The sequence below is a fragment of the Malania oleifera genome, chromosome 5 (genome assembly GCF_029873635.1).
Source record: "Malania oleifera isolate guangnan ecotype guangnan chromosome 5, ASM2987363v1, whole genome shotgun sequence".
NCBI classification, from domain to species: domain Eukaryota; kingdom Viridiplantae; phylum Streptophyta; class Magnoliopsida; order Santalales; family Ximeniaceae; genus Malania; species Malania oleifera.
Genome location: NC_080421.1, coordinates 63,018,389 through 63,031,158, shown reverse-complemented (window position 1 = coordinate 63,031,158; position 12,770 = coordinate 63,018,389). Strand labels below are relative to the sequence as shown.

The 12,770-nt window shown below is 36.0% G+C and overlaps 1 protein-coding gene across 1 annotated transcript in view; it reads right to left on the bottom strand.

Moving 5' to 3' along the window:
• LOC131155747 (uncharacterized) overlaps window positions 1-12,770 on the bottom strand; it is a 136,370-nt gene that overhangs the window by 81,805 nt on the left and 41,795 nt on the right. Inside the window, exons 4-5 of the mRNA XM_058109127.1 lie at window positions 9,642-9,756; window positions 2,955-3,289 (exon numbers count right to left, since the gene is read on the bottom strand). Of these exons, the coding sequence (XP_057965110.1) occupies window positions 2,955-3,289; window positions 9,642-9,756 (450 nt within the window). The remainder of the gene's footprint in view (window positions 1-2,954; window positions 3,290-9,641; window positions 9,757-12,770) is intronic.

The following is a 12,770-nucleotide window of genomic DNA, read 5'->3' as shown; positions in this document are numbered from 1 at the left end:
ATTCAATATTAATCAATGCAGTACAAAAAGCATCAAAAGTAACTTTAACCTTCCCATACAATAAAGCGGTGGTGAGATGTTCATAATCATCAAGGAGAGAATTCAGTAACAACAAAGTTTTGTCCTCATCTTTGAACAAATTAGCCAAAATTTTATTGAAAACATTTATGTGGTCATTTATAGAAATTCTTTATTGATACTGGAAGTGAAACAATTTCTTTTTTCAAATCGAGCCGATTTTCCAAACACTTGGTCATAAATGTATCTTCTAATATCTTCCACAATTTCTTTACAGATGTCTCCCTCATAACACAATATTTCTGATTTTTAGCGAGACATACGAATTGTACCACATGTCTGACGATTGATCTTTTCCCAATATTTGTCGCACATATCCTCAGGTTTATCATCCAGAGCAATATCTAATTCCTTCTAGTACAAGATGTCTATCACCTCACATTGCCACATACCAAAATTATTAGTACTAACAAATTTCTCCACCTCAAACCTAGCATTAGCCATCATCTTTGAAGATGATGACGAAGCTGTTGGGGTTGTAGTTTCTGCCATCTTCCAAAACTATATATCCAATAGAAAACCAACAAGACAGAAGGCCTAGGATGAATAATACCGCACTTATCCCAACTATGTCTACTCTGTATATCCTATGAAATTCCATTTTGACCAAGCCGACCTCCATGGAGCAATTGAGCCGCAATTGTCCCTGAGCACTCGCTTAGACAAGGTCTTTCTTAAGCATCAAAAATGGAATCAAGAATCCTAACAAAGAAATACTTCCATATCAGCACTATTCAACCAAGTTCTAATACCAACTATTGTGACGGGCACCCCACTTATGCCAAACACCAATACAACAACTATTGCTATTGAATATATAACAAAACTAAAGTAATGCAAAAGTTAATAATAAAAGAAAGCAATAAAGAACAACACAAGAATTTACGAGGTTCAGTACAGAATTACCTACATCCTCAAGCGCCGACAATCAATCCACTACTTTCAGAAAATTACAACTTGGGAAAATTTCAAATTACTAATAGTAATTAGAAATACCCTAGAGTAAAAATACTATTTGTAACTCTTCAAATGGAAGGTGTGATTACAAATGGTGAGGGAAGCTCCTTATATAGCTTCAAACTAAAAGTTTGGAAAAAAAAAAAAGCTTTCCACCAATGTGGGACAAAAAAAAAAACAATAAGAGGATCAGAAGTAAGAAGCAAACTTGGACTATTTGAAAGCCAGCACTTGAGTGATGCAAGAAACCACAATCCTTTGGCAGCATCATAGACTTGAATTGAGAGTTAGCATCAATGAACATATCAGGGGATGAAAAACTCAACAAAATGAATATTTGAAAGAAATTGGATGTCATCAAACACGTGCATTTCTTTCCTTGTAGTTTCTTCAAGTTGAGTAACTCTTTAACAGATTCTTTGCCTTGGTTGGTTGGTAGTGCAGACTTCAAGACGATCTTCTTACCATTATAGTGGAAGACATACGTGTTTTCATGTCTTTGAGTCACACCCAAATCATCCAAGCAAGGATAACCAAGGGGTACATGGCCCATAGTCATGGGCATGATATCACACAAAACATTATTAGATTATTCACCCATTTGGATAGGAAGCAAACATCTTTCACAAACATGTAAAATAGAGTTAACGCAAGATATCTCATAAGGCTCTAGGTGAGGTTCTAGATAAAGCTGCATGTGAGTGACTCCATTTGTTGAAACCATATTCAAAGGGCATCTTCCATCAATGATGATTTTGCAAAAATTTCCTCCACACTTGAGAAAGGTATGGAAGAGCTTGAAATTGTGCCCAAGATATGATAAATGGCATTCCGTTGACCAATAATTTGTCACCACATAGCTGGCGCATATACCCATTGCAACCATATATCACCATAAGTCCTTGACCACAATTCTCATTCTATACATGTAAAACCACAAGTTTGACTCTCAAAGAATACAAACCAAAAGGATCCACATTAGGGTTGCAACTCAAAGAGGAGAAAAAATATTTACAAGAGAATTCCCGAGAGGGATCTAAACTACAAACCCATTTACCATTCCCTAAATGAGCGTGAAAAGATTCAAGAAAACTGGTTAAAAGAGCCAACTCATCAATCTCTCTATCACAAAGATTTCTCCCGAAATGGAAATTTCAAGAGAGACTATCCCCTTATAAAAATAAAAAATAAAAAAATAAAAAAACGGAAATAGGGGTATCATGAAGAATAGAGACTTGACAAAGAAAAAGGAAAAGCAATAGCGAACAGCATCTCACCAACCCAAAGGTCCTCCTAGAAATTCGCTTGCTTCCCATTAACCACCGTACGCTAGATTTTTGAAAAGAAATAATCATATATCTGAGATATAAACTTCCAAGGACTTATATAAGAAATAGTAACTCCAACTTAAGCATCCCACCAATTCTGTAATAGACCAAATTTACTGTAAATTACCTTATGCCAAAAAGAATTAGATTCTAAAGGAAAGCACCATAACCATTTCCCCATGAAGAAATGTTTCTGAACACCAAATTAACAAGAACCAAACATCCCTACCTTTTAGACCTACAGAGTCTCCCAACCTACAAAGTGATCTCTCTTTGACTCTCACCTCCACTTGACCACAAGAAATCCCTCATTATTTTCTTAAGCCTCCGCACCACTCTCACAGGAATTCTAAAAAGAGAGATAATACAACGGAATGAAAGATAAACACACATGGATAAGAGTAATCCAACCGCAAATAATATTAATTTATTTTCAGGGTTTAATAAATGACAGCTATAGTGGTTTTACCTATTGGTAGTTTTTCCCATAATAGAACATAAAGCAGCATGACAAGCCAATTGATCTAAGCTAAAAAGAAGGAGAAAAGGAAATAAAAATAATAATAATAATAATACACATTTAGCACAAACCTTAAGTAAGGCTCAGAAGAAGAACTGCTGGTGCTTAGCTTGAATGACGTTTCCAGTGCAGAGGGTAGGAGCCCAATCCATATAAGAAACTTCCTCAAAAGCCTGCCACGAGGTCCAACTGCTGACAAAATCCCTTCATAGCGAGTTACTGTCCTCTGTGCCGCAAGCCAAATAGGGAGATCATTTTCTGATAGTTGGTCCACATCCAGCTTGTTGTTACAAGTTTGATCATTGTAAGAATATGCTTGCTGATAACGAGTCAGTTCCTTAAGCCAAGACTTCATTCTCTTAGTCCACATTTCAACTTCTTTTGTCTTAAAAGCAGCTTTCAAAACCTGTACTAAACCAATAACAAAGGAAAAAAATCAAAGCATATATTTTACATAATTATGTTGAGAATTGATAGGGATCACACTCAGCAAGCTTTTCATGCTATAAGAAGCAACGATGTCGAGCCAGACATGGACATCACATGATATCAATACGGTGAAACAACATCTTCACCAAAAAAAAATGACGCAGCAGGGGTATGTCAATAAATTAATTTTTTAAAATTCTATTTACCCATATTTGGTATTGGTTTTTTCCTTTTAGATGTAACAATTTACTACGTATTATAGGCATTGTTAATATACATCCTACAAATAAATTTCATCTACATTAATTGCCTGCAGGCATATTTCATACTTTGACATCACGCATCTATAAAAGTACGATAAGACTTGTGACACAGTCATAAAAGTATCAACAATGATGAAAAAACACCTAATAACAAAAAAAAAAAAAAAAAACAAGCAACTAACAATGAGGAGCATGAAATAAAACACCTAATTGACTCTCTTCCCTTTTCCCTTAATTTTCCCTCTCCTTTAATTTTTCTGTTATTTTCTGTATTATTTTTAGTTTCTGTTATTTTCTGACAGTTTTCTTTTGTGCCAATCAGTCCTACGTCTAAATGAGATTTTAGGATATTCAAGTCATGAAACTTGACAGACCAGGAACTAAATAAAATGATTCAGAACACATCAAATAATATGAGAACTAAATCTAACCAAATGCTCCTTAATAAATTAGATTTCAGGATAAGGCAACAGCTGCAGATGAGACAAGAAATTACCAAGCATCTCATACCATGAAAAACCAAAAAAAAAAAAAAAAACTGAAAAAATGGAAAAGGCAAAAAAAATAAAAACAAGTTCTCTTTTACATTTTATTAGAAAGGAAAGAAAATATATACTATATCTTATGAGGACAATAATTCTTTTCCTTTATCCTCTCCTTTTTCTGCTTACCTATCAGCATCACTCCATCAATGACCAAGAATGCACTATAATTATGTCATTTGGAACACACACACATACATACATAGAGAAAGATTTGTATGTATATATAAAATATATGAATGAGTGCATCTGTGCTGCATATCATTGCCATGAGGTTTGATTCCTTTTAAGTGAGTTTCAAAGAATTTTAGGCTAAATACATGAACAAACACAACAATTTAAAGAAAAAAAAATCAAATTATTTAGGCTCAAAAGAAACAAAGTTCTCTGACCTTAATAATTTTGGATAAACAAAAGAATGTGTTATGACATAAAAGAGAATAGACACAAAAAGGAGGATAAGATATCCACCGCAAAACAAAAAAAGCTCAGAACAAAACAAAAACTAAACAAGAAAACCAAAGCAACTAGTGTAGAGCAACTCTTCAATCCCTCTGCAGACTAGTCAAAGAACATCCCCCGCCCCCCCAAACAAAAAAAAAAAAAGCTATGAGCAAAAAACCAAAGAAACTGTTCATGGTTGATATAAATTGTTAGCCCACAACCTAGCAGCTTAACCTTTAGGTAAAGTGGTTTCTTAACATGGTATCAGAGCTATGTTGCCTGGAAATCCTGGGTTCTAGTCTTGTTGCCCACATTTTTTTTTGTGGTGGTTATAAATTATCTGTAGTGGGTGTTATTTATCATTTGCTTCTCTATCTACATGCAATCAGGCTGCACACGAAGGAGAGTGTTAAAGCTTGATATATATTGTTGGCCGCCAACCTAGCAGCTTAAGCTTTTAGGTATAGTCGTTGCCTAGCAGAGACATTGGAAACACCACCCTAAACTATGCCAGTACATCAACAAGAGTAGAAGGATTCTAGAATTGTTCTCCAACAAAATGCACCAGATTAAATAAATATATCATTTTTCTGCAAAGCCTCCAATTCCTCTGCAGCTTTACCATGCCAAAACTCCTAGAAGAATGAAAGCACATACTTACCATAAAAGGATCAATTGACAAAACAACTTCTCCCAAAAACACCAAATAAACTGTTCCAAATCCCACGAGAAGGAACAGTGGAAGAACAAATAAAAAGGTCTCTATTTTGCTAAAAATGCACTCAGACATTAGGAGATGAAACTTTATGTCACCTTCTCCTGTGTAATAAGTAGCATAGTTTGGCCTTCCAACCAATAGCTACACAATGTATAAGGAAAAAAATACCCCTAAATTTCTTCAAACATTGGTTATCCTCATGAAATTAAGTCGTACAATTTTACACACCTGATTCCTTCAAGCATTTGTTGTCCTCAATGCACCACTAAACATGTTAAAAACAACAAATGATGATTCATCCCTTTAACAATCATATCTGTATGAGCTGCTCCAGCTAAACATAAGGCAAGCCTCAACAATGCACCACTTTCTCACAGTTCCTGCTAACTAGTTTGTAATTTGGTTTGTTACATTTGGTGGTTATCAAAATTGAAATTCTAAAACGAAACCAAATTAATTTGATTTGTGTTTAACAAACAAAATGGATCCTTAGCCAAGGACCAAACTTAGCTGGTATGAACCAAGGTTCAATTTTTTAATTAGGGCTAGTTTGGTTTTGTACTCAGATCACATACATACTTGAAAACTTTATATTATCAAATTTTATTAGGATCAACATGACAAGCTATTTCAAAGCCCACAAAGGAATTAATAACCAAGAGGACCATCATTAGACATCGCAATCCATATGGCTAAGCTCAGAGACAAATAGATTATCCTATAGGGGAAGAGAGGAGTTCTTCCCCCAAACCCCCCCCCCCCCCCCCCCCCCCCCCCCCCCGCGGGGGCGCCCGGGCTCCCCAAAGAAAAAACACCAACACCATTGCAGAGCTTTTTTTTTTCTGGGGTGGTGAGTGGTGTTCAGGCGTGTTCCCTCCCTTCCTCCTGCACTAAAAAGGGATGAGAGGGACCTACTCATGGAAAACAAATTTAAAAACCTAAAAATGAGCAATTTAAAATTATAAATTATTGATTCTATAAACTAATTAAACATACATATTTATTTTTTATAACATATAGTAACATATAGATAATTAAAATTTGTTTGTTTTCCCTTCAATTTTTCACTAAAATGGGAATCAAAACCTAAAACCATTTTTGAAAAGGAAAAAGAACAGAATTGAAAGAAATTATTGTTCAGTCCAGTTTTCTATTTTTTAGTAATTTTCTTACCCCTGCCTTTCAGTCCAGTTTTCAGTTTTTTGGTAATTTTCTTACACCCCACTACTTGCAAACCTTTTCCCCTGAAAATTTTAGGACCGGCAAGGATGAGCGACTGGTTTTCTTATGTAATCTACTATTTTATTATTTGAAGAAAAATTAAAAGAGAAAATCAAGGGTCACAAGTGAAATAAGCATGAATGGAATTTTAAAAAGGTGATGCCGACCATTTACACCCATTATTGAATGGAAGGTTGAACGTCACTGCCCATCGCAATGATGCATGCTCAAATCTTGGGAACCAGTCCCTGAAAAATTGTATATATCCATACGGACAAGTGTTTTTATGCCCATGGCAGTTATGCAAGCTTGAATCGTGGGAATCAACCTCTCCAGAAATGGAGATAAGACCAAATACCATCCACCTTCCACGCTCTAAGCATGATCCTTGTAACACACAACACAAACATACATCAAATCTGGTTCCATCACCCATCCCAAAAGTTTTAGAGTTATACTCAAACCACACAAATCGCACAAAACAGAAATTGCACATCTTCTAAGTATTTTTCACTTGATAACAACCTCCAAATCCCTAATATATTTGAAGGAAAAAAGCTCTCCAGAGAAGAGGGTCACAGCCAGTTCTCTTACAACATACTAAAAAGACTGCTTCAGATGCCCCAAGAAAAAGGACAATGCAAAAACAAATGTGTATTCATTTTGCTACTTTGGAAACAAACAGAGCTAACATATGGAGGCAAAGCTTTCAAAGGTCTTCAACCTTCAGGCCAATCATGTATTAATTTTGTAAAGAGCAACAGACAAATAAAAGCCTAGTTTTAGACAGAGTCTAACTAATGTTGGATGGGAATTGGATTATTGGATGAATCAATTTGAACCAAGTTGGCGACAAACTACAAAGAAAGTCAAGGGATTGTTGGGTCCTAAACCCAAGTGTGTTTACTTCATTGGTAGTTTTTATTTGCGCTTAGTTTAATTTGTAGTAGGCTAATGTGTCCTAAACCCTCTTCCTTCTTCTTTTCTTCTATATAAGGCTCTTCAAATTTTTCTCTTGGAAGTAATTCCTCATTGCTGTTCTGCATCACCCTTAGAATGCTCAACATCACTTAGCTTTCTAGCTCACAAACCATTGGAACCACAAGCAACATGATCATAAAAGATATGCAAGAATTTCCCCATCCAAAGCCCAAACTTCTAAATTAGAATGAGAGGAATAAATGAATCAATCACACCCAAAATATGGGCAATTTCGCACATTCCCTCTCACTCAAATTCTCAAACAACAACAACCAAGCCTTAGTCCCACTAGGTGGGCTCAGCTACACAAGTCCTCTTCCACCATTTTACACAATCTAAGGAAATATTCTCCATAAGTTGGAGTGATGCCAAATCTTCACTCACTATCCTGGTCTAGGTCTAACCCTTCCCCTCGTACTACCACAAACATCAACTAGCTCACTCCTCATTGGTGCATTAATTTGGCCTCTATTGAGAGAGCTCAAACCATCTTTAAGCTTTTTCCCCTCATCTTCCAGAGCTGCTACATCTAACTTACCATTAATATGGTCATTCCTTAGCATATCTTTTAGACTTACACCATCATCCACCTTAGCATTCTCATTTCAAAAACTTCTACTTTTTTGGATATGGTATGCTTCTTATTTGCCCCACATTCTAATCCAAATAGCATAGATGGTCTATAGTCGTCCTATAGAGTTTCCATTTAATTTCAATGGTATTCCAAAGCATTCAACATGCCAAAACACTTCCCTGTTTAACCTAACCTTCCGTCGCCCTATGTGTTACATCTTCCATTTTTCCTTGAAGTTACATAATAGATCCAAGGTATCAAAATCTACTACTGCTAATAATTTCTTCATCATAATGTTTAATATTTTCTCCAATATTCCTCCTAAAATGGCTAAAAGTGAATTTCTTGGAATTGGAATTTCGCCCACTCTAGTAGATGATGTTGATTGGAAGAACTTAGAAGCTCAACACTGTTGGATGAGATGGGCTCGTGGCTTCTCAATCCTGGAGGTAACGAAGTTTACTTGGATGGGGCCGAAAGGAAATTGAAGGACGGACGGCATGAATTAGCAAATTTGAAATTCTTTGTGAAATATAAAGGCAATGGTTTAAAAAAGGGGTTTCTTATTTGAATTTTTAGTTAGATTCCTTTTTTTTCTGTTCTTTTTTTCTTCTTTTCTTTTTTTCCTTTTTTCTCCTCTCAAGGATTTCTTGTCCTCATTTAGGTTGTAGTCTCCTTCTCCTCTCTTCGCATATTTTCTTTTATTATTAAAAAAAAAAACAAATATCGCTGCCAATTATCTAATGCCATAGGGATCCAAGCTCCAAAGGAAAACACCATAACCAATGTTCTTAGAAACTAGGTTATCCAACCCTAAACTACCCCCACACTTCAGCTTACAGATCCCAACCACAGCTAACCAAACAATCCCTTTATACTGTCATGGTGTCACCCACATCCGACCACAACAGTCTCATCAACTTTTCTAAGTTCTCACTTCTCAACAACACTAAGAGGGATCTTAAAAAAAGACTAAAAAATAAATATTTAAATAAATAAATAAATAAAGAGGAATAGACCAGCCCCATCAAAGTCATATTTCCTCCCAATGTGGAAAAGCCCCCTCTCCAAGCATCCAAACGATCCAATCTCTTAGCTTCCTTATCCACCACTTCATTCCAAAAGGAAAAAGCACTAGGATTACCTCCTAAAGGAACACCTAAATAAGAAATAAGCCGACTATGACTACCGCACATCCATATGCAAACATCCACATGAAAAAAAAAAAAAATGACTTCTTAAAAGATATGATTCTCTAAAATTTCACTCCAGGTAATAAGAAAAGCATAAAATTAATGGAACATTGGAACATGTTCTTCCATAAATAAGGCTGTGTTGTAAATTGTAATAACCAAGAAATAATAAAGTTGGGGCCTTGGATTTGAAATTGTGTGAATTGAACAAAATTCAGCACAAAATTGAACTGTCAGAATCCCAATTCCCTAGCTCCAAATCCATGCTCCCAAAGACAATATCGGTCCAATTTATGTACTTGATACTGAAAAAAATAAGACTATTAGACTATGTCAAGATAAGGACATCCAACACCTACATAACTAAGAATTAACCTCAAGTCAGATGCCAACCTTCACCAGTGGTTTTATTGCAATGGAGAAGATTCTCTCCAATATCTTTGACTGTATATAGTCCAGCTTTTCAACAATTAGAAGGCCTTTCTGCCTCTCTGTTGCATATCCACGCCTGAAAGTAATACATGCTCATATATCAAGCCTGCCAATATTTTACATAAAGGAATAACTTCAGAAAAATGCTTACCGCAACACAGAAAGAGTAAACAGAACAACCAATTCAATATTCTTTTATGGTAAGTGCAATGGTGCGTAAAAGCTAAAACTCTAAAAAATTGAAAATATATAGTCTAGATTCCAATGCTCTGCCTCCTTTTTTACTAGCAAAAGAAGTAGATCCAATAGAACGACACCAAAGGGGTGCCAAACCAGGTACAAATCACTTACAATTCAAAAGATCAAAAGGATCCACAATAGAATGTACATCTTTTTTACACTTAACAGCGTACCAAAAGTTCAGCCTTTTAACCAACTTTCTCGGTCAAAAAAGAGGGGTTTCCTCCCCTACAAACCTCTTCTATTTCTCTCTGTACATAGAATCCAAAGAAGAAGACAGGGATCAGCAGTGCAGCTTTTTCATTTCTGTACATACTCTTATTCCTGACCAAGCCCACAACTCCTGTGCAATTGAGCCAGCTCTCAAGAAAGGCCCAAAATAGGAAGCATTGTTTACCAAACATTTCTTGGCCCAAGAACAATTAAGGAGAAGAGCTTGAGGAATTGGGTATGATTAATAGATTGGCTGAGGGACCCCTTTCTAAGGGCATTTCTAGTAGACATGTCTAGTTGTCCAATGAGTTTCAAAAAGGTTGTTTTAAGGGAAGAGACGAGTTGGAAACAGAATTCTAGAATGAATTGGAGCAATGGGGATTGTATTTCTACTTTTTCCATAGGGTGGCCACTAGTAGGAGAAGAAGGAACTTCATTAAAGAACTTGAGGTTGATAGGTGCAAAGTTAGTAGGGCTCCTGACCATATTGTGGGTTTGCTTACTTGACTTTTACAAGATCCTCTTTTTAGAGGAGGGTGAGGGAAGAGTTATGGTTAAGGGGCTCGATTGGTATCCTATATCGGCTGATAAAGCTGATTGGTTAAAGAGATCTTTTGAGGAAGAGGAGATTAAGAGCTCGATCTTTGAGATTGATAGAGAGAACGCTCCTAGGCCAAACGGTTTTACTATGGCATTCTTGCAAGACTGTTTGGTAATCTTGAAGGGAGATCTTTTCAAAGTTTTTTCTTGAGTTCTTTGATAATAGAGTAGTAGGAAGGGGTATGAATGCTAGTGCCCAAAAAAGATTGGGCAATTAACGCCAAGGACTGTAGACCAATTAGCTTGGTAACAAGTGTTTATAAGATTTTGACTAAATTGTTGTCTAATAGATTGGCTACAGTTCTGGAGGACACTATCTCTCTAAGTCAAAGAGCCTTTATAGGTGATAAAAAAATCTTAGATGATGCCTTGATATCAAATGAGTCCAGTGTTGAATCAGACTTTAGAAAGCATATGATAGTGTGAGCAGCAGCTTCTTGGACAAGGTTATGTGTCATGGTCCCACATCAGATGTATTCTAGGGAGATCTTGGGCTTATAAGGATGGTTTAGACTCCAACTATATGAGGCGCTTCTTACAGGACAAACCCGTGAGCATGGTCTTAAATTTCCACAAAATTGTCGAAATTTCCAATTTCCATCACCCTCGAAATTGAAATGGCAGTCAATTTCCGTCTTGCATAATTTCCATCGAAATCTCAACGAATCGTCTGAAATTTGTCGAAATCTCGAAATTTGTCGAAATCTTAACTACAAAATGAAATTTTATCAGAATTCAAATGAGAGATTTAAGAGATTTAAGAGTGAAGTGAAAGTTCTCTTTTAATTTATATTATTTATTTTATCGAAACAAAAGATTATTACAAGTTCTTTTGAAATTATATGAAAAAATAAGCTTATAGTAACATTTTATTTAGCCATTCATGTCTACATTATCATTATTTGTATAAGAAATAATATTTAAATTATTTATGAATTTCATTTGTATTAACTGAAAATGTTTAATGTGCATTATCTTACAAATATGTTTGATACACATACTATTTTACAACTTTTCCACCTCATACAAAACAAAGATGTATTTAATTTGTAATATATTAGTCCTAAAACTAATATTATTATGTTTGTAAACCATTTCTAAAGTTTCACAAAGAATTTCATGCTTTACTACTAATTACAGTTATTTTTTCAAATCAAAATTGAAATTGACATTGAAATCGAAATTTCCATCGAAATTTCCATACTTTTGGAGCTTTGAAATTTGAGTCGAAATCGAAATTTAAGACCTTGCCCGTGAGGCCAGTGGGCCAAAGCAAGCAATACCTCACTAGAGTTGGGCCCAAGACCATTACATTTGGTATCAGAGCCACCCTGGGGGTACTATCATGTGAGTGGATCCTATACAAAGATGTAAGCTACTCTGATGAGGGCATCAGAGATCAGACGGGAGAGCATGTCATGGTCCCACATCGAACGTGTACTAGGGAGATCTTGGGCAGGATGGTTTGCACTCCAACTATGTGAGGTGTCATTTATAAAATAAACCAATGAGGCCAGTGGGTCAAAGCGGACAATACCTCACCAAAGTTGAGCCCAAGACCATTACATTATGGCTAGAAGAGGTTTTGGCCTAAGATGGAGGAATTGGATAAGCGGCTATTTATATTCTATAGTCTATTTTGTCTTAGTAAATGACGAGGGGAAGTCTTGGTTTTTTGCTTCAAGGGATCTAAACCTTACTACCCCATCCAAGCCACCATTCAACAAGTTACCAAAATTAAAACCTAAAACATCACATGCCCCCCCCCCCCCCCCCCCCAATCAACATGTTCTCTTTTCCACACCACCTTGTAGTCCCTCTCCGAAACTAGGAACATTTTTAACACCACAATCCTACTTCAAAACCAGGCTACTTGCATCTTGAACTTGCTTCGAAGCATGGTAATTCAACACACATATTGGAAAATTGGAGAATGGATTTGGACTCCGTTAACAGAGGATTGAAAGTTCACCTTCCCCTTATTTTGCTTCTAATATTTTGGAGCAAAAATTTAGGCATGCCTATTAATAGGATCCA